At 52.2% G+C, this 26,273-nt stretch overlaps 2 protein-coding genes across 18 annotated transcripts in view; both read left to right on the top strand.

The window, feature by feature from the left end:
• The window catches only part of ELMO2 (engulfment and cell motility 2), a 40,615-nt gene extending 34,628 nt beyond the window's left edge, over positions 1–5,987 (top strand). For all 11 annotated transcript variants that reach the window (XM_031004856.3, XM_031004853.3, XM_031004855.3 and 8 more), the window contains 6 exons: positions 71–234; positions 349–461; positions 581–688; positions 1,514–1,596; positions 3,074–3,151; positions 4,479–5,987. In XM_031004856.3, the coding sequence (XP_030860716.1) occupies positions 71–234; positions 349–461; positions 581–688; positions 1,514–1,596; positions 3,074–3,151; positions 4,479–4,679 (747 nt within the window). In that variant the 3' untranslated portion in view covers positions 4,680–5,987. The remainder of the gene's footprint in view (positions 1–70; positions 235–348; positions 462–580; positions 689–1,513; positions 1,597–3,073; positions 3,152–4,478) is intronic.
• Positions 5,988–7,615: 1,628 nt separating this feature from the next.
• On the top strand, positions 7,616–22,346 carry SLC35C2 (solute carrier family 35 member C2). 7 transcript variants are annotated; one of them, XM_019017337.3, is made up of 10 exons: positions 7,616–7,688; positions 13,304–13,677; positions 14,291–14,441; positions 15,428–15,491; positions 16,191–16,263; positions 16,824–16,992; positions 17,100–17,183; positions 19,824–19,999; positions 21,158–21,287; positions 21,524–22,346. In XM_019017337.3, exons 2-10 carry the CDS (start codon positions 13,558–13,560, stop codon positions 21,652–21,654), a joined length of 1,098 nt encoding a protein of 365 aa, XP_018872882.2. In that variant the 5' UTR covers positions 7,616–7,688; positions 13,304–13,557; the 3' UTR covers positions 21,655–22,346. The 7 variants fall into 7 exon arrangements, with proteins under 7 accessions (XP_018872882.2, XP_063558184.1, XP_055229081.2 ...); XM_063702114.1 differs by having other exon boundaries at positions 7,617–7,688; positions 13,298–13,677; XM_055373106.2 differs by lacking the exon at positions 7,616–7,688 and adding an exon at positions 7,696–8,975 and having other exon boundaries at positions 13,298–13,677; positions 16,887–16,992.
• The last annotated feature ends 3,927 nt before the right edge of the window (positions 22,347–26,273 follow it).

Genomic DNA, 26,273 nt, shown 5'->3' with positions numbered 1-26,273 from the left:
GTGCTCCATAATAGGCCTGTCCATTTCTCAAGAGTAGTGGTGTGAGTTGGCTGGGTTCTTCTCCTCTTAGGTTATGCAAGTCGTCCGAGAGCAAATCACTCGAGCTTTGCCCTCCAAACCCAACTCTTTGGATCAGTTCAAGAGCAAATTGCGTAGCCTGAGTTACTCTGAGATTCTACGACTGCGCCAGTCTGAGAGGATGAGTCAGGATGACTTCCAGTCCCCGCCAATTGTGTAAGTTCCATCTCAGGGGAGGCTGGCGGAGGAGGTGGCTGCCAGCTCTGCTTTCCTTCCAGAGCTCCACTGTCCCCATGACCTTCCGCTCACTCCAGTGTGTGTCCGCCCCAGGGAGCTGAGGGAGAAGATCCAGCCCGAGATCCTTGAGCTGATCAAGCAGCAGCGCCTGAACCGGCTCTGTGAGGGCAGCAGCTTCCGAAAGATTGGGAACCGCCGAAGGCAAGGTGAGAGGAGATGGGGCAATCCTTGGTGCTGGGAAGAGCCTGCCTGGATGGCCCCTTTTGTGCCCAGGCCTTTCCCAGTACTGTCGTTGCTCACCTGTTTGGCTTCCCTTGTGTTCCAGAACGGTTCTGGTACTGCCGGTTGGCACTGAACCACAAGGTCCTTCACTATGGTGACTTGGATGACAACCCACAAGGGGAGGTGACATTTGAATCCCTGCAGGAGAAAAGTAGGTTCATTTCTCTGTTGATGTGTCACGGTCGCTGGACTTGTCAGGAGACAGGAGTTCTAGTCCAGCTGTTTGTAGCTGATCATCTGGGCTTGTACCTGTTACCTCTCTGGACCTGTTTCCTTATCTGTCAGCGATTTCCTCTACCTGGCCTACTCGGTGGGGTGGTTTGGAGAAACAATGAGTTCACAGGTGTGAATGTATTGTGTAGATTGTAAAGGGTGGTACATGACTAAGTCGAAAGGCAGTAGTTAAGAGGAGAAGCTGTGAAGCCAGACTGCCCACATTCAAATCCTGGCTTTGCTCCTAATTAACTTGAATTCTAATTAATTGCAAGTTCTCCCCTCTGCCTTGGTCTCTTCTCCTGTAAAGTGGGAATAATAGCCACACTTTCCTCTAAGAGGATTGCATGAGTAATGTATGCAAAGCACTTAGAAGAGTGGTTGGCAGGTAGTCAGCATAACTGTTAGCAGCTGCCACTGCTGTTGGCAATGATGGCATCATCATCGCCATTATTGTGAAGGAGAGGGGAAGGGAGTCACCAAGGTCCCGTTCCTTGGGGGTATAAATCCAAGAGCCCTGAAGTAACCCTCAGTTAGCTTTGACACAGCCTCACTGGGCTGTGGTCTGCAGGAGTGACCAAGAAGGAGGGAACAGTACAAGACCATCCTTCCCACCACCCTCACTGAGCTCATACAGCAGCCCTTGGAGTTTGGGGCTGAGGCTTCCTATGCATCTGCCCCAGTACCTCCCTTCCAGCACTGATGCAGGCACTGACCAGCTTGCAGCATGAACTTCCAGAGACTAATTCCCATCATTTATCAGTTCCTGTTGCAGACATTAAGGCCATTGTCACTGGGAAAGATTGTCCCCACATGAAAGAGAAAAGTGCTCTGAAACAGAACAAGGTGAGTAGAGAGGCCAGTTTGAGTAGCTGGCCCAGTGATACTTGGAGAGTGCCATTGGTGGTGGTTTTTTCCAGGTGCATTCTTGGCATCTTCCCCTCTCTATTCCTGAATGTTTTATTAAGAATTTTGAACATACACAAAAATAGATGGAACCTCTGTATACACATCACCCAGACTCAGCAACCATGGCCACTTCTGCCCATCCACTTGTTTCTCTCCTTTATCGCTTTGAAGAAAGTCCCAAGTATCACACTGTTTCATCTGTAAATATTTAGTGTACATCGTATAGTATATAACATTGCCACCAGTCCATTAGCACACATAACAGGAAATGAAAGTAGTTATTTCAGATCAAATATTCCACTGATGTTGACTTTCTACCAATTGTCTTATAAATGTCATAATTTCTCTACAGATATATAAATGTTTATATGGATACACACACACACACACACACACACACACACATGCACGCACGCACACACATACCCATCTTGTCTAAACCAGAGTCTAAGACTGGTCTTTTAAGTTTCTTAATTCATAAGTTCCCCCGCCCCCCATCCCCCACCATCTTTTCCTTTGCAGTTTATTAGCTGAAGAACCAGATTGCTTGTTTGGTAGTTTCCTAGCATCTGAATTTTGCTGATTGTTTCCCCGAAGTACAGTTTAACTTGTTCCTCTGTCCCAGAGCTGTAAATTGGAAGAGGGATCTAGAGGTTTGATCCAGTTCAGGTTTAACTTTTTTTCTGGCCAGTGTCATCAGTGGTATTATGTTCTATCAAGAGGCACATAATGTCTGGTGGTCTCTCCTTTTGTGATAATTAGCAGACTGTTGAAGCTCAGTGCCTCATTCCATTAGTCAACTAAGGTTTGCAAACTCATGATATTTTGATGCAGTCATTGCTTTTCATTTATGAGCTGAACCATGAAACTTGCCCTTATCTACTATTGGTTTCCCAGTGGTACAGTTTATATAGGAAACGAGAATAAATGCTGATTCTTCTTTTATGTACTTACTTTCAAAATAATGAGTTAGTTCCTTGGTATCATGCAGCAGTGACCAATTTTGTGTGTGTGTGTGTGTGTTTTGTTTTGTTTTTTAATTGTTAAGACATTCCTATGCCAAATACAGCACGATAGAAGTTGTTAGTCATCTTGGTAATATAAAAACTTTTAGGATAACTTACAGTCATGGATCGTGGCCTTCCAGGGTTCTGAGTGTTGAAAATGACTTTTTTCCAATCTTAAAAATATCACAACATCTTTGATGTGACTTGGGCAGGGAGTGGGTAAGTTAAGGTTGATTTATGCTGGGCCTCATCTCCAGCCACACTTGTGGCTGCCTAGGAGCATTGATGACATTCATCTGAATCAGCATGTTTGGTGATGATGCCGAGTCACTAGGACTTTGGCCAAGATCTTGATGTGCAGACCCCAGGCTGTTCCATCGCTCTAATTTAAACCCTTTCTCCTTCAGGAGGTATTGGAATTGGCCTTCTCCATCCTGTATGACCCTGATGAGACCTTAAACTTCATCGCACCTAATAAATATGAGGTGAGCAGTGTGGCGCTGCCTTAGACAACAGAGCCATTTCTGTAACTCTTCAGTTGGTGGCAGGAATGAGCAAAACAGGAAAGTCCCCTGTGGTGGGTGGCTGCAGTGTATCTTGAAGCCTAGGAGGGCTTTGAGAAGAAGGTGGCGTTTCAATAGGATGGGAATGTCTCAAAGGAGGAGCTGTGGTTGCGGGAGCACCCAGATGAAGCAGCAGGTATCATTACATAATGCTGGACCTGAGGTTCCTCCAGGCGCATTGGGTGGCTGCCAAGGATCTGTCACACTCTGGATTGTTTATCTGTGAGCTGGGCTCTCCACATTACTCTTCAGCAGCAGCCATAGGTTGTCATTACAAAGATAAGGTCAACTAGGAATGACTCATTTACCTGGAACTGGGAAAATTCTCCCCTTTTCAGTTTCTCTGTGGTCAGCTACCCAAGAGAACTTGACAGATCCTTCCTCCTAGGGGCTCCTGGTCACATGTTGTAGTGGATCCAGTGTGGACTTTGAAGCCAGATGGAACTGGTCCTTCTGACAAGGGCCCTGTAGTTCCATCTGCAGCACTGGAAGATACTAGATATTAAATGAGTGATTGCATTTGAGACCCTATGTGCCTGGTGAGCTCTGAGAGCCATCACTGGGAACTAGAGGTGGGACTTCTGGCAGAGGAGACACTTGGGCAGGGCTGAGCTGCCGCTAGTGGAATTTTGTTGAGAGGAAATGAAGAACAAGCAAGTGGGGAACCAGGTGAGCAACGGTGTGGAAAAAGGAAAATGGCAGCAGAGGAAGCAGGAAGAGTCAGGGAGCGGTGGGATCAGAAGGCTTCCTGGTTACCCCCTCTTAGCATGAGACCCACCAGTTCCATTTCTTTAGTATTTACTCTTTAATATGTATTGACTGGATTATTTTTAATTTTTTTTTCGGAGGGGGGAGAAAAATTGAGATCCCACAGTGACTTCTGTTTGTGTCTTGCTTCTTTTCACCTAATACATATTTCCCTTCTCTCACTTCTGATTTTGGGGTAACTTCAGGTAGATGATGCCCCAGTACTCAGATCTCATTTTGCTGTATTCGTTCATTGCATTTTTAGGTTCTACTTCATATTATTATAAGGAGTTGTAATATAAAACCCCTTATAAAAACCAGATCTCTTGAGAAAGTGAAGGATCACCTCCTAATTTATCTTTGCTATCATTCCAAATCAGTTTTGCCTATACTGATTAGTTCCAAAAGGAACTGTTGTGAGCCCCATCAGAAAAGAGACCTTGGCAGGATCTCCTGCTGACCAGGGGTCACGATGTGACATTTTGCAACTTGCTCCCCACAGTACTGCATCTGGATTGACGGCCTCAGTGCCCTTCTGGGGAAGGACATGTCCAGCGAGCTGACCAAGAGTGACCTGGACACCCTGCTGAGCATGGAGATGAAACTGCGGCTCCTGGACCTGGAGAACATCCAGATTCCCGAAGCCCCACCCCCCATCCCCAAGGAGCCCAGCAGCTATGACTTTGTCTATCACTATGGCTGAGCCTGGAGCCAGAAACGACGGTACCCAGGAGAAGGGATTTTGGGCCCAGGAGAAACACTTACATTCTGGTGCCTTGTCTTTTGCTTGTACAGAATCTGTAGTGATTTTGGTGGCCAGTAAATGCCAGCCATTTCTCAAACCCACCTCGGACCACCCAGAGTTTCCTCTTGGTCCCTGTCTACTAAGAGTCATGAAGGCAGGGTGCTCTGCCCACTCCATCACCATGAAGCCTGGGATTGGGCCACGAGGAACAAACAGCAGATGCCCTTGCCTTCCAGTCCAAGAAACTGCTTCTTGAAATGGATTTAACAACAGCCACTCACCTTTTCCTCCTGAGCCTGCTCTCTGATCAGCTGGATCCCCACGTGAGCAAGAGCTGGCCCAGGAAAGGCTGCCTGCAGAGGACAGGTGTGTTGGGCGTGTTGAGAGCCTTGGAGTGACTACCTGTATCTTAGATCTGAGTACAAGCCTGAGGCCTTTGCTTTTGTCTTTTTTGATGAGGGCTCACTCCAGCTTCATATGGTGCCAAGATGTTGCTGCTTCTGAGGTTGGCTCTAACATCTCTGGTCTTTAGAGCCACCAGATCTCTGGCCCATACAGATATCAGAGCAGACGGAAATTTCCCCCTGCAAGCGCTCAGTCTCATCTCAGCAAGTCAAAGACCTCCTGGCCAAGTCCTGCCCTCTTAAGTCTCCAGGAATGCTGCAGGGAAAACCCAGCTGAGGCCTGGGCCTAGACTGTGGTGAGGTCACTAGATTCTACCCCTCTCCCCCCACATTAATACCTTTTCTTTCCTCAGAGAGAAATCTCCCCTAATCTGAATTGCAGCCCCCTCCAGTTTGCTTTCCTTTGGCCTTCCAGACCCCAGGAAGTTTGCCTTCCCTTCCTAGTGCTATGGTTTCTGCCACTGGCCATGATTTCAGGGAGCTGGCTGAGGCCGGCTGAGGCCACACCTGTGCCAGTGGGGCTTCCCTGGTGCTGCAGCACTTGTAAACCACACACACAGCCTCTCTCCCTGGACATACGTTAGCACATTGGCATTCAGTATTGGTGGCCTGGCATGGTAGGTACTACCCAATGAAGAGTGTACTATATATTTTCATTACTATAGGCCATACTTATACAGACATGTATATATATTTATATAAGATCTACCTATCTTAGGATGGAACCTTGGGGAAAAATAAAATTGAGGGGAAGTAAAAAGTATGTAACACTTCCAGTTGTGAGCCAAGATTGTAACCAGAGAGCAGCCAGGAGCTTCCTGTCAGTAACCATGTTTTCAATAAATACTCTTTCATGTACAAACTGTGGTTCCTGTTAACAGCTATTTGTCTGTACTTGCCCCCTGCCCAGTGGTGAAGATTTCACCTTGACAAGATTTGATCTCCATGTATCTGGGAGACTCTGGAGAGCTCCAGCTGGAGCCCTTAGTCACCTTCCAAGAGTCCCTTCCTCCTCATCATTCGCTCCTCCCACACATACACACACACAGACACACCCCTGCTCGTTAAGAGTGTTCACAGATTGCTGCACTGGGACAAAGCGTTTTCTGCTCAACCCTGCCGGGTACAGCAAGGTGAGGCATACTGTACACCCCCATGAACACATCCTCCCTCTTCTCCCTGCCAGGGACACAGCCAGGGAACAGCTCGAGTACTTGTGCCTTACAAAGAAGACACGCTCATTACCCTGTGTGTTGCCTGTGCTTAGTGCCCAGCCTTTCAGCTGGTGTTTTAGGCTGTTGCTCCAAACCTTGGCCTTGGTAGCTGGGAGACTTAAATGAGGGTGGTGATGAAAATAGATACTTTCTCTTGCCTCTGAGAGAGAAGCTCTTTCAAAAGGCATAGAAAGTGCATGCAATACAAGCCTGAGGACTGAATAAAGCCAAGACCTTGGGCAGTGATGGGTACCATTGTAGGTGCTTGGTAAGCACTGAATGAACTAATGCCTGCATGATGCCAGCTGGCGGCGATGACAGCCGCAGTTTGCATAAAACACTGCTTACACTCTGGCCTTGAGCCTTCTGTTCAGAGGGGCCAGGGATCCCAGCTGAATCACTTGTAAGGATCTATGTTTGCAGCTGGTCTTACTGCCAGAGAGCCCAGGAGGAGGCTAGAGGAGGGCGAAAGGCACAAAACTGGGTCTGAATGTGCAACCCTAGCTTGCCCTGGCCTAATGTTCTTGACTGCAAATGCTGCCCTTTTAATCCAACCCACAAGATGAAGAAAATCTGAACTCCCTAGGCTGGCATTATGGGGCCACTGCAACCTGCCTCTTGGCTACTTTAACCACCACAGTTATAAACAACCTGTGAGCCTCAGACACGGCTGGAGCTTTCTCACCCTCCTTTAGGATTCTCCCATTTCCTCTATCTGGGATGCTCTCCCCCTACTCAACCTATTGAAGTTGAGATAATTCTTAGAAAGTTTCATACAGAAAATATTTCACAAATGTTTCGTATTACTTCTGGATCGCCCAAGTTTTAAGTTGTAATGGCCCCAGCTGGCCTGAGCTCCCAGAAGAAAAAGCCCATGAGATACTTATCTTCGTGGTTCATTCCATGGTTGCCCAGCATTAGACTGGACAGAAGAAAAACAATTTGTTCAGTAAAAGTAAACAAGTTACCATTTTTTGGATGCTCACTGTATGCAGAACACTAGCAGGCACCGGGGTTCCAAAGCAAGCCCCTGATTGAGCGCGGGAGAGACGCAAACAATTACACGGCTGTGCTCTGAGCCTGAGGGACTTCGCGGAGGACGAAACTACGCTGTACCTCAGAAGGACCAGACCACCCCAGAACCCGACCACAACAAACGCCCCGCCCCCGTGCTGCCCCGCCCCCGTGCTGCCCCGCCCCGCCCCGCCTCGCCCCGCCTTTTCGCCCCGGCTCCGCCCAGCCCCTGGGTAGCTTCCGGCGGAAGTTACCGCCCCTGCCGCGGTTCGGTGGCGGCATCCGGCCTCGCACTTCCGGTGGAAAGATTCCGGCCTGGAGCTCCCAGGGCCAAGGTGAGTGGGTGCGCGGCCGGCCTCCCGGCGCACTCCCAGAGGCTGGGGGGCCGGGGCTGGAGACGGGAAGCGGGCTCCCCGCCCGGGATCTGCGCGGATTGACATGGGGCACGCCACGCCCCTGCCCCTCCCCGGGCCTCAGTTTCGCCGTCTGTGGAGGGGGCAGGGGTCTCCAAGCGCCCTCCTGCAAGGCACCTGCCGGACGCCGGCTCATCTGGTATTTCCTGAGCACCTGCGACGTCTTGGGTGCGAGACCCGGGCCGGAATCGGACACGGCTCTGCCCTCTGAGAGGCTGCTTCCCGCGGTGGGATTGGGGCGGGCAGTAAACACGTGAGCAAACAAGGAAACGTCAGAGGTGGGAGTGCCACGAGGATTGGGAGGGGTGGGGCATTGGAGAAAGTATTCAGCCAAGCGGAGGTCTGCGGAAGGAAGCTGAAGGCAGGAAGAGCAGCAAGTAAAGAAAAACACAGGCTTGATGTGTTTGACACGTGGCAGGGGGCCGCTGTGGCGGGTGCTGGGACCAGTGGCAGAAGAATGAGGTTACAGAGGCCTTCCTTGTGGACCAGGCTGAGGAGCTGGGCTTAGCCTTAGGGCATGATCTGCTTCGTGTGCCATCTCTCTGGCTGCTTTATAGATTCCAGGCCTTAGGGGCGAAAGAGGAAACAGGGAGACCAGTTAGACCAGTGGCAGTCAGCAGGTGAAAGATAATTGTGGCTTAGGCTGTGGTAGTGGGGTGGGAATGGAGAGGAAGAGAAGTAGAGGGGTCAAGAAGCGTATTGAAAGTGGAACTGACAGGACAGGATTTGAGAAATGACAGAAATAAGTGGTCAAAGATGACGTCATCATAGATTTTTGGTTTTGGCTTAAGTAACCGAGTGTATTATGCTGGCATTTACTAAATGACTTTGGGATAGATTGGGAGCGTGAGAAATAATTACGAAATCTTAGGGCATCTTAAGTTTTAGATATTTGGAGTGCAGCTACCAAATAGGCAGTTTGATATACGAGTCTGATACAGAAAAGGTCAGGGCTGATGTAAAGAATTTAGAAATCATTGGCAAGTGGATTGGGTAGGATGAGATTATGTAGGGTAAGATTTAAGAGAGAAGAGAAGCCAGGTTCCAAGCTTTAGGCACCCAATTTTTATAGATTGAGTTGACAGGAAGGTGCCAGCAAAAAAGACCAATAAAGAGTCCAGAGAAGCAGAAGAAAAACCAGGAGAATGTGGTATCGTGGCACCCAAGAGAAGGTTTTTTCTAGGAGGAGGAAGTGATCCATTGTGTAAGGTAAGAATAGAGACTAAGCCGGCCCCGCACGGTGGCTCACGCCTGTAATCCCAGGACTTTGGGAGGCCAAGGTGGGCAGATCACCTGAGGTTGGGAGTTCGAGACCAGCCTGACCAACATGGAGAAACCCCGTCTCCACTAAAAATACAAAATTAGCTGGGCATGGTGGCACGTGCCTGTATTCCCAGCTCCTCGGGAGCCTGAGGCCGGAGAATCACTTGAACCCGGGAGGCGGAGGTTGGGGTGAGCCGAGATCACGCCATCGCACTCCAGCCTTGAAACTCCATCTCAAAACAACAACAACAACAAAAAGAATAGAGACTAAGCCTTCGAAGGGGCAGCAGGGAGGAGGGTGTGGTGACTCATTGGAGCAGTGGAGATGGGCTGAAGCGAGAGCAGGGGGTGAAGGAGTTGGACTGGCAGTGCGGGGTCCTCTGGGGAAGTTTCACTGTTAAGGGGACCAGGAGGGGAGTAAGCCTCTACCATGAGCCAGCATTTAATACTGTACCTGATGCCACTTTACAGTTGGAGAAACTGAGGCCAGAGGTCAAGTAACTTAGGGTCACACAGTAGTGAGTAGGGACACCAGGATTTGATTCTCAGTCTCTAACTCCAAAGCCCACACTCTTAAGCACTAAACCATGCTGCCCAAGTTACAGTTAGGAAGATGGAGGGAAGCAGGTGTGGCAGTGATGCACCAGCCAGCCTTACCTTGATGTGACTGCTGCCCCCAGCTAAGCTGCTCTCTGTGGAAAGTGGGGCAGAATATGGACTTTCCTTCCTGAGCAAATGAGATTTCAAAAAGAGTTGTTTACTCCTTTAAATCTTGTTTCCCTCATAAAATAAGGGTGGGGACCTTTTCAGTTTCATGTCTGTGTCTCCAGTGGTGGGCCTACAGGAGTGCTTAATAAATGCTCATTAAGTGCCTAGATGATCTCCAAGGACCCTTCTAGCTGAGATTTGGCTTTGTGTTTGGGCATAGGTGACCTTCTGAATCCCAATAAGAATATGAGTTAAATTTGAGACAGTGCTTCTTGTAGGCGGGGTAGCCATAGGGACTTATTGGAGGCAGGGGAACTGGGCCAGGTCTGTGAAGGAAGGTCAGCATTTGAACAGTGGAGGGAGGGTGTTGCAGTGCTGCAGCTGGAAATGCAGCAAAAGCAGGAACTGCAAGAAGTTGGTTAACAGAAGAGTGAACAGACTTCCCTGGCTTGGAAGCCACAGGAGGAGCCATGAGGGAAGAGTGCTCGGAAGAAAGCTCTGTTAGTGCCAGCATGTCCTGTGAGTGCCTGTCACAGGACAGGGTCAGCAGTGGTTCTCAACAGGGAGCAGGTTTGATCCTCAGGTGACATATGGCAGTGTCTAGAGACATTTCTTGGGTATCACAACTTGGGATGGGGGGAAAGATGTGACAGGTGTCTGGTGGGTATGGGCCAGGGGTGTTGCTAAACATCCTGCCATGTAGAGGATGGGTCTTCTCACAAAGAATTATCTGTCCCCAAACAGCAGTAACGCCCAGGTTGAGAAACCCTGGCGTAGAGGAAAGAGTGTGGGTTTTGAGATCTGTAGACGTATGTTTGAGGCCCATGCGCCCGCTTTGTTGGAGGAGCCTGATGGTGGTGGTTGCAGGAGAAGTAGAGAGAACCGTGTAGGAGACTCCTGCAGTCATTTGGGGAGAGGATGGTGGCTGAGATGGTAGTGGTGGAGTTCAGGACATGTGCTCATATTTGGGATATTTCTGAAGATAGAGCTGACGGTATTTATTGATTGAATGTGGGCTAAGGGGAAGAGAGGAATCAGATGAGCCTAAGGCTTTTGGCCTGAGCAACTAGGAGAGTGGTGGAGCCATTTGCTGGGATGGGAAGTAGGAAGAGGAGCAGGCTTGGATGAAAGGGGGGTGTGGAAAACACGAGTTGGTTTCAGACACTCTAGATGTGAGTGAGATGCCTGATATTAGATATCTAAGGGAAGAAGAGGTTAGGTAGGCATTGGATATTCTTCTGGAGTTCACATGAATCAGAGCCGGGGCATATATTGGGGAAGACGTCAGCTTACAGAAGGCATTTGAAGGAATGAGAATGCATTAGGTCAGGTAGGAGTCTCAACTCATTGGATCTGACACCTCTTTTTTATTACAAATATTTTGTAACAGTCCCTTTTATTACCCTAAAATGAAACATATGATTAATAAAAACTGCCTACACATAATTTTTTAAAAATCAACAAATGCAGCCGGGCGCGGTGGCTCACGCCTGTAATCCCAGCACTTTGGGAGGCAAGGCGGGCGGATCACCTGAGGTTGGGAGTTCGAGACCAGCCTGACCAACATGGAGAAACCCCGTCTCTACTAAAAGTATAAAAAATTAGCTGGGTGTGGTGGTGCATGCCTGTAATCAGTCCAAGCTACTAGGGAGCCTGAGGCAGGAGAATCGCTTGAACCTGGGAGGCGGAGCTTGTGGTGAGCCGAGATTATACCATTGCATTCCAGCCTGGGCAACAGGAGCGAAACTTCGTCTCAAAAAAAAATAAAATAAAATAAAAATAAATAAATCAACCATGCCCTATAACATAAAAGGAAAGTAATTGATAGTAAAACAAAATATGTTTCAATATGTAAGTTTCTGGGCACAATAGTGCTGGAAGTTGCAGTGAAGCTGTCCCTTCTGTGTGGACCCTCTAGGAGTGTGATGGCCACAGACGCAGACTGACACAGCCGTGTTGTGTCGCACCTCGAAAACCACTAGTGCCTTTGCTGTAGATGATGTGGTTTTTCCAGAATGGAAACTTTTGGTGCCATTTTGAGACCAATTTTGACCATTTTCAGTTTCCCTTCATTGTACATAGGCGTCTTATTCTTGGAAGTGTTAGTTCACAGCAGAACCATGGAAACACTGCACTGTGTTTACATGTAAACAGAGTTACATTCTAGGTTCAGATAATTATAAGCTAATCTTTCACCTATATGGATGTCAAAGTCGTGCGGGATGCAGAGCAGTAATTGGCTATGTGGACTGCCCCTTCTTTATCCCTGCTTACTGAACGCCAGGAGCATATCCCCAAAATACCGCCACAGGTTTCCAAAGCTCCTCTGAAGACAACTGTAGCCCCAGAGATTCATTTGGACACAGCCAGCTCCCTGTTTGCCCCGGGGAGGGGAAATAGTAACATGAGTTCCAGAGTGCAGAATGGAATGTAACTGCTCCCTTCAGAAATGTTGGGGTGGGAGATGGAGAATGTGTCTGATCGTGAAGCCTAGGAAGGCTTCGAGAAGAAGGTGGCGTTTCAATAGGATGGGAATGTCTCAAAGGAGGATCTGTGGTTGGGGGGGCACCCAGATGAAGCAGCAGGTATCATCACATAACACTGGACCTGAGGCTCCTCCAGGCACAGACGGGTCTACCCGGCATGCTCCGGGCACTCATCAGGGTTGGCTGGATTGACAGGGAGGCTGGGAGTGGTTTCATTTGGCAATACCGTAAGGCAGGCTCTGCTTCCAGGGAGTAGTGGTTACAGCCTGGTCTTACAGCGTTCCAGCCGTTAGAGTGTTGGTTTCCTTCTCCATTTTTAACCCCTAAAGACCAGACCAGTCCCCTGAAAAATCGCATGCCTGCTCTCTGTCAGTCATCAAACCAGACGGAGAACTTAAAGTACACCAGCTATGCGTAAGGCCAGTGTGGTCTTACTGGTCCCTATGTTTGTGCCGCTCGTAGCCTCTCAGGGGACACAGACATTACTCAAATCACACCCTGCACAAGTGCTATGAAAGAGAAGTAGGAGAGCCGTGAAAGCCACATGTATCTCAGGGGACTGATTCAGGGGATGGGGTGGGGTTCCCTGAAGAGGTGACCTCTGAGCTGAAGATAGGTAGGATCGATGAAGGACTGAAGGGTGGGTGCAGTGTTCGTTCATTTCCTTCAGACAACGGGAAGAAAGCTGGTGTGTTTGGGGAGCTGAAAGGCGCCCAGTGGGGCCAGGTCCTGGAGAGCCTGTGGCTGAGATTGGGAAGACCAGCAGGGCCAGATCAGGCCATGGGAGCCCAAAGAAGGGTCCTGGTCTTTATCAGAAAAGCACTGGAAGCTGCTGAAGGGTTTTAAGCAGTGGCCTGACATGATCAGTTTGTGTTTTAAAAGGTCACTTTGGTGACAGTTCATGGAGAATAGCTTGAGGTGACAAGACAGCAGACATGACATGGGTCTCTGGGACTGCCTGTGCCGTTGTGGGCAGCCCCTCCAGAGCCCTGAGTCACGCAGCCTTCAGAGGCACCCATGGCTACGAGAAGCACAGTCTCTGCCTGAGGCTCCAGAGTGGCCCTTTTTCCCCAGCAACAGACCTTGGGACCTGTGAGCGCTGCATCCAGTTAACCATGGGAAGGGTCAGCACCAGCCACCAGCCCCTTAGGTGAGGAATCTGCCTGGGGCTCCGCTGATGGTTCCGAATCATGGAGCTGCGGAGAGCTTCTCCAGCCAGGAGACGTTCTTGGTGAAAGCTGTGGTCTAACTCCACCGGCTCTTCCTGCACATTGTATTCAAGAGGGGTGCCTGCCCCCGCTGACTCAGGAGCTCCGGTGCTGCAGCCGCCACGAATGGGGAGGTGGGCCCTCGATGTGGCCTTTTTGTGGAAGGCGGTGTTGACCCTGGGGCTGGTGCTTCTCTACTACTGCTTCTCCATCGGCATCACCTTCTACAACAAATGGCTGACAAAGGTACCAGGAGGCCTTGCTGGGGCGGGGCGCTGGGATGAAGGTGGCCAGAGCCATGGCTACGGTGCCCTCCATGTTTAACAGGAAGGCACAAGCTTCAACCAGTCTAACTGGAAGCCAGTCACGGCTGGGCTGGAACAGGGCCCTCCAAGCCCGCCGTGCCAGGGTTCCCCTTCAGTGTTTGGATCCAGGGAAACCAAGGAGAGCAGGGGGTGTGAAGGGATGAGCTGGGGAAACTGGGGCTCAAGCAGCAGCTATTTACCCCACTAGAGAAGTATTTCAATATTTTAATAAGTGATACAACGTAGTGGGCCGCAGTGGCTCTCACTTGGGCATAGGCCGTGAGGAAGGCTGGACAGGTAGCTCACAGGTGTGTTGAAATGGTGGAGACAGCACCAGGCTAGGATTGAGTCTCTTGGCTGCCACCTGTCTTTGTGACCTAAGAGTCTGTCATTCCAAGCGATGATACTGTAACTAAGGGCCCTACACACATAGCAAGGTCCTCATGAACCACCGAATGAGCCCCACTCCAGCAGAGGGGCAAAGAGGAAGAGGGAGCCGGTGGGGGGCAGGCTGTCTAAACCGAGCCGGGGTGTCTGCTTTGGGCTCCATACAGAGCTTCCATTTCCCCCTCTTCATGACGATGCTGCACCTGGCCGTGATCTTCCTCTTCTCCGCCCTGTCCAGGGCACTGGTTCAGTGCTCCAGCCACAGGGCCCGTGTGGTGCTGAGCTGGGCTGACTACCTCAGAAGAGTGGCTCCCACAGGTAGGTGGGGGACCTCAGTGAGGGCAGAGCAGGAAGAGGGGCTGGGGAACCATAGGATGAGAACAAGAGAGACACCCGCATGTCTGGAAGCCGAGTCGCTACCCTCTTCCTGCACAGTTCCTCCTCTGCCCTCTTGCCCTGGCCTCCCTCCACCCACGCTGCTGCCTCTTGCGCACTGCGTGCCTTCCCACTGCCCCACCACACACCCACAAAACCCTCTCTGCACCCGCGGCCCCGCAGCTCCCTCTCCCGCCAGCAGACACCGAGCCTGGGGTGCAGCCCTCAGGCCTGGAGATAAGTGGTGAGCAGGCAGGGTCCCTGCCCTCGCAGGGCTGTGACACAGACATGGAGGGCACTACGGAGCCCAGGGAGGGGACCAACCCAAGGCTGGGGCCCATGGCTGGTAGAGGAAGATTTCCTAGGCCAGGTGCCAAGTAGGCAGAGCCCTGAAGGATGCCTGGGACTGGTTGGTCCTGGGAGGAGGGGCCCTCGTGGCCCGAGGGAGATTTAGTGCCAGCTGTGGGGTCTGGAAGGGAACCCAAAGTGTTTCAGGATACTGAGAACCCGGTGCTGGCCAGAGGAAGTGGGAAAAATGAGAACTGAGAGGGTGGGCAGGGGTCACGTCCTGGAGGCTGGATTCCCCGTGGAGGAGTTTCTGTTCCATCCTGAGGGAAAAGGGTTTCCAGTAAGGGATCAACCAGATCAGGTTAATACCTCTGCTCAGGGGGCTCGCCGGAGTGTTTGTGGAAACCATACCGGCCCAGCCAGTTGGAATGGGCCCCAGCCCTAATGCTAGAGCAGCCCCCCACCTTTGGGGGGCCAGATATTAACCCTTTAGTTGCTGGTGGAAAAGAAGGCCCAAGGGCCCCACAGGAGGCACCGGGATGGTTCAGAAGTGGGGGACACTCAGGTGCCTCAGGGTACCAGCCCACCCCAGCAGAGTGTGGACCTCCCACACTGTCCTGTGGGTGCCTTTGTCTTCACAGCTCTGGCGACGGCGCTTGACGTGGGCCTGTCCAACTGGAGCTTCCTCTATGTCACCGTCTCGCTGTGAGTACTGGCCATGCCCTGCTGCTTCCCTTCAGGCTGAAGCTGTCTGTCTGTCCAGCGGGGTGTCTGCACACCCGGCTGCCAGGCCAGCCACTCCACCACTCTGGGACCAGCCCTTGCTCTCTCAGCCTCTCCCTGGCACCCAGCAGCTCTCCGGGAAGTCGCCAGCCTCTTCCGTAAGCCCAGCGCAGAGGGGATGCTGTGCCCACCTGCCAGGCAGCGTGGGGAAGCCAGGGAGCTCACCCAGAACCCCATCATCAGAGCAGGGGAGGTCAGGCTGCAAGGCCACAGACAGGCGGCCACTGGTGGGTAGTACACGCAGCCGCAGCAGAGCCCTATGTGGCCTGGGGGCTACACAAGAGTTTCTTCTTCCCTCTGATGTTTTGCTTCAGAGAGCACTGTTCCTGCCTTCTTGTCCTCCTACTTCTCATCCTTCCTTCCCACTCCTGGGCTCTGCCAAGGGTTAGGTAAAAAACAGGACTCAGGGAGCTCAACGTCAGACCTGTAACCTCTTCTCTCTGGTGATAACCAGAGGCCTCTTAGTCAGAGATTCCTTCTGATTAAAGGTCGCCTATCACTCAGATGACAGCCCAGCTCTGTTTGGTCATTTCGCTCAGTGATTTGTGCTCCTGCTCCTTTCTCAGTGATGGGTCTGAGCCCTGAGCTCCAGCAGTGCATTGTGGGTAATTTTGCTTCCAGGTACACAATGACCAAATCCTCAGCTGTCCTCTTCATCTTGATCTTCTCTCTGATCTTCAAGCTGGAGGAGCTGGTGAGGCCCCAGCGTCTCTTGTGTCCTTCCTGCCCCCACAGGTGCTAAGAATAAAGTGGGAGTCCTAGCGGTGTCTTGTCCTGCTGTGTGACAGAGGAGACAAGCCCAGTCCAGGTGGCAGTAGATCCCTTTCTGAGAAGGGACCTAGACACGGGCAATATTCAGAATATTTAGAAACCAGTGTGGCAGGGTAATGACCAAAGGTGAAAGCACTGCGGGATGAGGGTCCCAGCAGAGCCGGGTCTAGGAAGCACCCTGCTGTGGGAGGCAATAGCCCTGTGTGTTAGGCCCAGGGAGGAGGTGGGACCACTTGGGGGCCTAGGACAGCCGTCAGTGTGGCAGAGCAAGCAGGGCTATTGGCATACCAGCTGACCGTCAGCCCTACATGCTGACATTGGTGGGCAAGGACTGTCCAGGACCCCCTGGGATGGAGCTGAAGGGTGGAAGGATTTCTTGCCCCAGGGGCAGCCAAGATGGCTGCTGACCCCAGGCTCCAAATGTGATGAACCCTTGACCCTCAAGACCCCCGAGTTAGCTGCCACTGCTCCCCATCCTACTAGCGCGCGGCACTGGTCCTGGTGGTCCTCCTCATCGCCGGGGGTCTCTTCATGTTCACCTACAAGTCCACACAGTTCAACATGGAGGGCTTCGCCTTGGTGCTGGGGGCCTCGTTCATCGGTGGCATTCGCTGGACCCTCACCCAGATGCTCCTGCAGAAGGCTGAACTCGGTGAGCACGGGCCACTCATCCTCCAGAGAGAGGAACCCCGGCACAGGCAAGGCGGAGGCAGGGCAGGGCCGGACCAGACCTGATGGTGCCCGTCCCCCGCCCTGCAGGCCTCCAGAATCCCATCGACACCATGTTCCACCTGCAGCCACTCATGTTCCTGGGGCTCTTCCCTCTCTTTGCTGTATTTGAAGGTACGTTGGGCCTTCCCTCTCGAGGGTACCTCAGTGCAGCAGACCACAGATCCTCGCCCTGAGCCCAACACAGTGGTAGCTGCAGAGATTATTGAGATCAAAGATGCAGTCCCTCCCCTGGAAGCACATGGTTTGGGGTCCAGACAGATACAAACAAAATGGCTGGAGTCCAGCATGATAAATGCTACAGAGAAAGCACATATAAAATTCAGGGAACAGTAACAGTAAGTGTGCACAGAGCCCTGAAAGTGCACCAGGGCTGTTCTGATCTTTTTAAACATAGGAACTCATTTCATCCTTCCAAAAACACGGTGTGGCAGTACTATTATTATCCCCCATTTTGCAGGTAGAACAAAGTGAGGCCCAGAGAAGTAAAGATAACTTGCCCAAGGTCCCATAGCTCGTAAATGAGCCAGAATTTGAAGCCAGCAGCCTGGCTCCAAGTGGTCCAGCCCTACTCTTAACCACCCTATCCTGCCTCTAAGGAGTGGGGAATCAGGGATTGTTCCAAGATGCTGGAGTGATCAGGCAAGTCAGAAAGGCTTCCCAGGCCGTGGTTTTGGAGGGTGAGTGGGATTTTGGCAGGCTGCAGGGAGCAAGGCATCTCGGAAGTAGGAATAGGAGGTTCAGCCATGTCCAGGCATATAACCTGGGGATGTGTGTTCAGGGAGTGTGGGCCACGCAGGATCAGCAGAGGGTGGGCTTCCAGAGCTGGGGGCTGAAGACCAGGAGCCAGCACACAGGAGCCTGGGGACATGGTCCGTTGTTCCTCCACTGTCGTCCTCCAGGGATGAGGAGAGCCCTGGAGAACTGTGTAGGCTGGGAGGTGTGACGCCACCTTCCTTTCTTTGATGTTTTGGGATTAGCCTTTGTCCCCTTTCTGTTTATCCTTCCTCCCAGAGTCCCGTCTGTAATGCCCTCAGGGTCATTACAGAAAATTCTGTCTCACATCCATTTAAGTTTCAAGCAGTGAAGCGTCTTGAACCTCCCCAAGAAAACTATTCTGAAGCACCGTTGTCCAGGAAACTTCTGTTCAGGGCCTCATTTTTTTTCCTTCTTTAAAATCTCTCCCCATTCCTTCATTATGCCCCCTTGTACCAAACGCCACACTCTCCCTCCCCTCCCGGGTGTTTACACCATGCCCCATCTCTGCAAAACCTCATCTGAAAGCCCCTGGTAGTCGTCACTTAGCAAAGCTGCATGGATTTAGCTCCTTTAATCTTTTCTGGTAAATTAATCCCCCAAGCGCCTTCATTACTTATGTTGCTCTTCCCCGAATTCCCTTCAATTTGCCGACGCCTTTGCAGTTCTGCTGAGCCCAGCACCAAACAAGATGTCCTACACTGTGAGGCTGTTTTGCCTGGGGGGACTGTCACTCGGCATTTCTTTGGTGCTTCCCTCCAAAAATCTCAAAATACTCGTCCAGCTTCCAGCTACCACAGTTGTCTCTTGTGCCCAGTTCTGGGCCCCCCTTCACCCTGTGCTAATACACCACGAGGACTTTCCTGTGGGAGGGACGCTGGGAGTCATTCTCCCAGATGGACAGTGTTGGAGAGACCATGACTCCTCCGAAAGTCTAAGCTAAATTTGGGGTTGGGGGTGTGCATGCCTGTGTTTCTGGAGCAGGGGGCCATGTGTTTGCGTTTTCTTTTTGGGAAATGTTCATCAAGTGATACCACGGGTTGGAGAAATACCAGTCTGGTCCCAGGCCTCTCATTTTATCAGTAAGGAAACTGAGGTCCAGAAAGGGGACACGTCTCAGTCCAAGTCCCACAGCTCTGTACTAGCAAGACCTAGATTAAAATGAACGTTTGTAGGGATAGAATTTTGTCCCTGTTTGTAGGTGAACTGGCTGAAATGTAGACCAAGGAGCTCCCTGAGTGGGCTGGGGCACTGTTGGTCCTTCGTCACTTGGTAGCCACCCTACCTTCTTTAGCCCAGTAGTTACCACAGCTCCAAAGACCCCATGAAGTCAGCAGCCATGAGCCCCTCCCCACAGACCAGTAAGGGAATACTGTCCAAAGGTGCAGGGCACTTCCATCCATCTTTCCATGCAGGGCCACCCCCCTCTACTTTACCGCAGAGGCTCAGACGAGCCCTCCCCATCATTCCGCTAGGATCCCCATCATCCCACTAGGATCTCCATCTTCCCGCTAGGATCTCCTTCATCCCGCTAGGATCCCATCATCATCCCACTAGGATCCCCATCATTCCGCTAGGATCCCATCATCCCGCTAGGATCCCCATCATCCCGCTAGGATCCCATCATCATCCCGCTAGGATCCCCATCATCCCGCTAGGATCCCCATCATCCCGCTAGGATCCCATCATCCTGCTAGGATCCCCATCATCCCACTAGGGTCCCATCATCCCGCTAGGATCCGCATCATCCTGCTAGGATCTGGCTTGTATTGCCCCCAGGCTCTCTGGCAGCCATCACTGCTTCCCTGGTTTCCCCAGGTCTCAGGCCATCTGTGTGGGATCACTTTATACCTTCCATGCTTTTTCTCTGGGCTGCAGACAGTTAGCAGGTCTCAGTAAGGACTCACTACTACAATGGAAGATCTTGTGTGGTTGGCATTGGGCTGGCCGAGGCAGCCCAGGACGCGGCCTCCCACTCTCTCTCCCTATTGCTTTCAGGTCTCCATTTGTCCACATCTGAGAAAATCTTCCGTTTCCAGGACACAGGGCTGCTCCTGCGGGTACTTGGGAGCCTCTTCCTTGGCGGGATTCTCGCCTTTGGTTTGGGCTTCTCTGAGTTCCTCCTGGTCTCCAGAACCTCCAGCCTCACTCTCTCCATTGCTGGCATTTTTAAGGTACAGACTCGGGCGTGATGCCAGTCCTGTCTTAGAGAGGGAGCCCCCAGGGATTTCTCACCAGCAGCTTCCGTCCCAGCTCCTGCACCCCAGGGCCCTGCAGAGAAGAGAAGGAAGTGCCCCATTAGGTGCCAGGCACTTTGCTGAGTGCTGTGCTGGACCCTCCTTCTGCCTTGACCACAGCCCTGTGAGAGGGTATGATCACTCCCATCCCACAGACAGGGACACAGATGGAGAGCCGCCCCTCCCCAAGGGCACAGCAGGGGCCTCAAAGCCAGCTCTGACTCCGCTAGGCCTGGAACGCATTCACATTTTACCTTGACTGCCAACTCTGGCACTGGGCAGTGGCCTGGAGCCACAGGTTGAACAGCCCCTATCCAGACTCATCAGGAAGGAGTTCCGTGATTGACTGGTGGTGTCCTCCAAGGCCATGGCCAGGGCTAGTGAGACCCTGAGAAAGCACCCCTGTGGCCAGCCTTGCTGTACCTCTGCCTCGCAGGCCTGTCCTTCCCTCTCACACCTCTTCTCACTTCTCCCTCTCCCTCCCACACATTTCAACAGTCCTCCCTGTTCAGGGGCAGGGAGGGACTTTTCTCTTTGGCCAGGCACACACCAGTATTGAAGCAGTGTTGCCTAAACCCAGAAATGCAGGCCTGTCCGAGGGTCTTCTGGTGGCCAGCCGCATGCTGAGGCATGGTGGTGGTTCTTGGATGAACGGCCTTGCCAGTCCTGTTTGGAGTCTCTGTTTATAGAGAGCCCCGGGACCAGTTGTGTCTTCAGTCCGGGGTAACAGCATTCTCACACAGAGGCTCAGGGCTCTCTTCTGTGGCTGCCTTCTGGGACAGCCGTCCTTTATCCTTGTGGATAAGGCGAGATCTGGACACCCTGGTCCCCAGCCTGGGATCTGGTTTGCCTCTTTTATTCCTGACAGAATTCCATGACAAGCACCTCCTTTGTTGCATCTCACAGAAGAAGGCTGGCGGGACAGCGCCGCAAGCCGGCCGGGTCCCCTGACCTCTCTGCCTGCCTGGGCCCAGGGTTTCAGGCAGATCTTGAACTGCCCGCCTGAGTGTACCTAGTGCCCCCACCTTCCACCCTGCTGGTCAAGCAGGCAAATCTGCCTGTTGATCATGCTCCCTCCTGCTTCTCTGCCCCCAGGAAGTCTGCACTTTGCTGTTGGCAGCTCATCTGCTGGGCGATCAGATCAGCCTCCTGAACTGGCTGGGCTTCGCCCTCTGCGTCTCGGGAATATCCCTCCATGTTGCCCTCAAAGCCCTGCATTCCAGAGGTAACCCAGAGTCCCTTCCAGAAGCCTCTGTTTTCTGTTCTTCTCCCTGTGACTCTTAGTGATTCTGATGCAGGAAGTGTGCCCGGTGGCTCTGCTGCCGTCACTCCTCTAGGAAGATGTGGGGGTCATCTCCAGAGTGGGTGGGTGGGGCCTGGGTGACTCAGCACACATGCAAATCAGAGCAAACCAAGAAAACCACGACTGGGCCTGTAACTGTGGTCTCTCTCTATCCCAAGGTGATGGTGGCCCCAAGGCCTTGAAGGGGCTGGGCTCCAGCCCCGACCTGGAGCTGCTGCTCCGGAGCAGCCAGCGGGAGGAAGGTGACAATGAGGAGGAGGAGTACTTTGTGGCCCAGGGGCAGCAGTGACCGGCCAGGGCAAATGGCTTAGAAGCAGGCCACTCCCCAGCCTGCTGCCAGCACTCACTGTGCTCAAGCCGCTGGGGCTCTTCATGGTAGCTGGGAGCTGTGGACGGGAGTCACCAGGTGGTGGGGCCAAGACAGGGACTCATGACTTTTGCCCCTCCCTTCAGAGCCTGGACACACAAGGGGCGAGCACCAGGCCAGCCTGGGACTGGCCAGAGCTGGGCCCAAGCTGCGCCTGGCCAGAGCTGGGCCCAAACTGCGCTGGAATCGCAGCAGGAGAGGGGAGTGGGCTGGTTCTTCCCACCACTTCCCAGGCTCTGACAGCCGAGACTCATTTCCAAGGCACAGCAGCTTTCTAAAGGGACTGGGTTTGGACTGGGTTTTGGACCTCGAGGGGCTGGAGCTTCATCACCTGGGCAGTGTCTTTTCTCAGAGAGCAGGTTTCTTTATAGTTTGGAAATAAATGGTTCACGGTCCACTGGCCACCTTGTGTTGCTGGAGACGTGGGGGCAGGGAGGGGACAGTGTGGGCCTGGCCTCTCCTTTCCTTTCCCTGCCTGGGGCCTTCTTCAAATGTCTGGTCTTAAGCCAGGCCTCCTTCGTTTTCTCTCTCCTGTTAGAACACCAGTCCCCTCCCCAGTGGGGCCCCACTGCACCTGCTGGCAGGAAATAAATGAATGTTTACTGAGTACTGCATTCTGGAGACCTTACATGTTTTCACAGCCTAGTTTGAATCCTGGCTCTGTCACTAGCTGTGTGACCCTAAGCAAATGACCTAACCTGTCTGTGCCGTAGTTTTTTAATCTGTGAAATGGGGATAATGTCTATCTCAGAGTCCTTTTGAAGATTGAGTCATTATTAGTAACAGATTAAATGTTATATAAGCATTTATTTTAATCCTTTTAACAACTAAGAGACTAAAGCCTGGAAAAGATAAAGAGCTGCTTAAGTGGCCGGGCTGAGGTTCACATCCAAGTCTGTGTACGTCTGTGTGTGCACGTGCTGCACGTGACATCCACACAGCCTCCTGGAACTTCATGGGCCCCTGGGGCTTGGGCCTTCCACTCCTCCTTGGCCAAGTCCCACCTCTTCTCTAGACTGCAGGCCTCTCTCAAATGAGGAAGGGAGGGGGCAAGACCCCAGCTCTGATGTGCTGTGGACTGAGTCTACTCCTGTAAACTGGTTCCCGGGCCCTGGGAGACCCCACCGGCCCTTGGGGACAAAGCTTTCCAGGCGAAGTGCTCCTAGGCACTCACAGCAGGTGGCGCCATTGCACCACACTGGCTCCCAGAGCCCAGCTGCCCTGCCACGGCTGTCCAGACACCGGCAGAAAAGGGGTGCTTGGAAGAGGACAGTGGGTATCCATGGGTGGGGACAAGGATGGGGCTTGTTCTAAAATTGTTTCCATCAGGTTGCAGTCACTAAAGCTCGTTCGGTTAAGCCCAGGAGAACTTTAATGCTTTAAAAATGGGTCTGCAAACTTCCTGTAAAGGGCCAGATAGTAAATATTTGGGGTTTGGGGACCATATGGCATCTGTTGCAGCTACTCTGCCATCGTAGCACAAAAGCAGCCATAGATGACACAGACCCAGGGTGTGGCTGTCCCAGTGAAACCTCATTTACAAAAGTAGGATCCAGCTTGCTGGCTGAAGTTTACCAGCAGGAGAACCCTCAAGAATTCTCGAGTCCAACTTCCACTTCTGCAGCAGGAGACTGAAGCCAGGAGGGGGCAGTGACTAGCCCGAGGCCCTCAGAGCCTCCGTGCTCAGGAGTCAGACCGAGATCTGCCTCTAATTCAGATTCCCAGCACAGACTCAGCAGGCGGAGGTGGAGCACCAAGGGCGCTTGGAAGTGGCCTCTTATCTGGCTCCTGCACCTCTGCCCCCCTTGGATTCCGCAAGCTCAGAGGCCAAGATTAAAGGAGGCTCGTGCTCCAGCTGGATGATGTGGGAAGAGCCAGCCAAGGAGGGGGGCCAGGGCCTCCTCCGTCTGAGAGGCTGCTTGGGATGCAGGCTGCTTGGGCGGCAGGGGGAGCCTGCCAGAGCCCCGCTGGCTCAGGTGGATGAGAGCTTCCTGTCTGCTCCCCCACTGCCCGCCTCCCAGCACAGGGAGCAAGCGCTGCTGTCTGGTGCAGTAATTACAAGGTGCAGAGCGGGGGCCCTTACCTCGCACATGTTGGGTTCAATGACAGCCCTTCATTTAGCAGCAATTACCAGCTGAACCTAAAGGAGGGCTCCCTCTCCTCCCCCACCCAGCCCACCCAGTCGCCTGGCCTCCCAGGCCAGACAGCGTCCACCTCGGCATTGAGCCCTAGAACCACCCATGTTGTCTGCAGCCATTGCATCTCAGGGCTGCAGCATCACCATGGCAACGCGGTGCTTGCACAGGTTGAGGGAAGCTGAGGATGTGACTTGTCTCTCCAAGGCTGTGGTGTCTGTCCCCACACAGCCCCAGCTCCGAGGCTTCTGCAGAAGGGGGCGGAGAGAGGAGGACTGACCTGCAGGTTCGAGTTTCAAGTGCTTACATGCCCACCACCTCTCCCAGGGGCCCACAGTGGAAGGAAGGTTAATGGCCCCAATATGTGAGGACGTCCACAGTTGGTGTTGTGGTGGCGGTGAGAATGGGCTGCAGTTTGCCTGTGGGAGGGACCTGAGCCATCAGGCAGGACCCAGCATACCTTCATCTTCACTCCGGTACCCTTTTCTGCCTTGAGGGCTCAAGGGATTGTCTCCATCTGTTTCTGTTTTATCCTGCTGTGAAAAACCTGAAAATCCCGGTGACTTGAGAGTAGTTACATGGCACCAAGAGAATTCTCCTCATGGTACCTGCTGCAGCTTCCTGCATCACACACTAGTGATGGACTGAGGGTGGGGACTCCCAGTCCATCCATTTAGGTCGACAGCATTCAGTGAGTACTGGCTACATGGCAGACACTGCCGGACTTGGGGACAGAGACATTCGTTTTTGGAGTCAGCCTTCCTCCCAGCCCAGGAAAGTGATGAGGCAGCGGGCTGGGGAATGGGGAAGAAAGAACAGAAAAGACCATTCACTGGGCACCATCTAGGCCTTTGCCATAGGTTATTTAATCTGTAACAGCCCGGTGCAGTAAGGACTGATTGTATTTCTTTCCTAGCTGTGGAAACTAAGTTCCAAGTGGTTAAGCATAACAATGGCTAAGGATACAGCCTGCAGACGCCATAGACTGAGAGACGTGTCTCTCTCTGCTGTGATTAGCTGCGTGCTTTTGGACACGTTGCTGATCTTCTCTGAGCCTGTTTCCTTGTCTCTACAGAAGGAATAATAATACATACACCTGAAGGAAGCTACTGTGAAGGTGAAATAAAATAATGTAGGTAAAGCACACAGTGCTCGGCTCATAGTCATCACCACTCAGGAAATGGAGCAGGAAGGACGTCACATAACTCGCCCAGATGAGAGGAGGAGCCAACGTTGGAGCTCTGGCCTTCCAAGATCCCCATCTCTGCTGCAGTGTCTGGTACTGAGCATGCACTTAACAGATTTTTTTTTTTTTTTTTTTTTTTGACATGGAGTTTCGCTCTTATTGCCCAGGCTGGAGTGCAATGGCGCGATCTTGGCTCGCTGCAACCTCCACCTCCCGGGTTCAAGTGATTCTCCTGTCTCAGCTTCCCAAGTAGCTGGGATTACAGGCACCCCCACCATGCCTGGCTAATTTTTTGTATGTTTAGTACAGGGAGCTCTAAAGCTGAGATGCCTTTCAGAGTTGTCCCAAGTTGGGGTGAGAGGTTCATGGCTTTACGCCACAGCATTTTTTGTATTTTTAGTATTTTGTATTTTTGTATTTCAGTACATGTTGGCCAGGCCGGTCTTGAACTCCTGACCTCAGGTAATCCACCTGCCTTGACCTCCCAAAGTGCTGGGATTACAGGTGTGAGCCATCGCACCCAGCCCAGATGCTTGTTTTTTGAAGGAATTTCCACTAGTGGAAACTAAAGTGGGGATTTTACAGGTTCTAACTTCCAAATGACTTGCCCTGTAAGAAGGGGCTGCTCCCTCCCACCACCGCCCATTCCTACCAGCCTCTGGTCTCCCAGCCATCCCATGGAGTTTTCACCCTAACTGCACAGCCCTGACATCAGCCACGTCCCTTCACCCCTGCTTTGTAGTAACCAATTAGCTTAACGTCTGTTCCCATGGTTATTTAGTTTCGTTGGCAACTAACATACTTCCCAGAAACAGGCCAGCATCTCCCAGTCCCACCACCATCCTGCTGGTGGGGCCGTCCTCTTCTGGATGTCAGATGAGAACTCTCCTGCTGGGGAACAACAGAAGGACAGAACATAGAACCAGAGGAAAATGCATTCAAATACATTCCATCAGTGTTTCTGGACCATCTACAATGTGCCCTGGCCGGTGATCGCTGCTAGAGGTATTGAAGTCATTAAAACATGGTCTCTGTCCTCAAGGAACTTCTGTAGGGCTTTTTATTTTATTTTATTTATTAGAGATGGGGTCTTCCTATGTCTTCCAGGCTGGAGTGCAGTGGCACAATCATAGCTTACTGCGACCTTGACCTCCTGGGCTCAAGTGATCCTCCCACCTTAGCCTCCTGAGTTGCTGGGACTGCAGGCTTGTGCCACCATG

Source organism: Gorilla gorilla, chromosome 21 (assembly GCF_029281585.2).
Source record: "Gorilla gorilla gorilla isolate KB3781 chromosome 21, NHGRI_mGorGor1-v2.1_pri, whole genome shotgun sequence".
NCBI classification, from domain to species: domain Eukaryota; kingdom Metazoa; phylum Chordata; class Mammalia; order Primates; family Hominidae; genus Gorilla; species Gorilla gorilla.
This window is presented reverse-complemented; position numbering and strand designations above follow the sequence as displayed.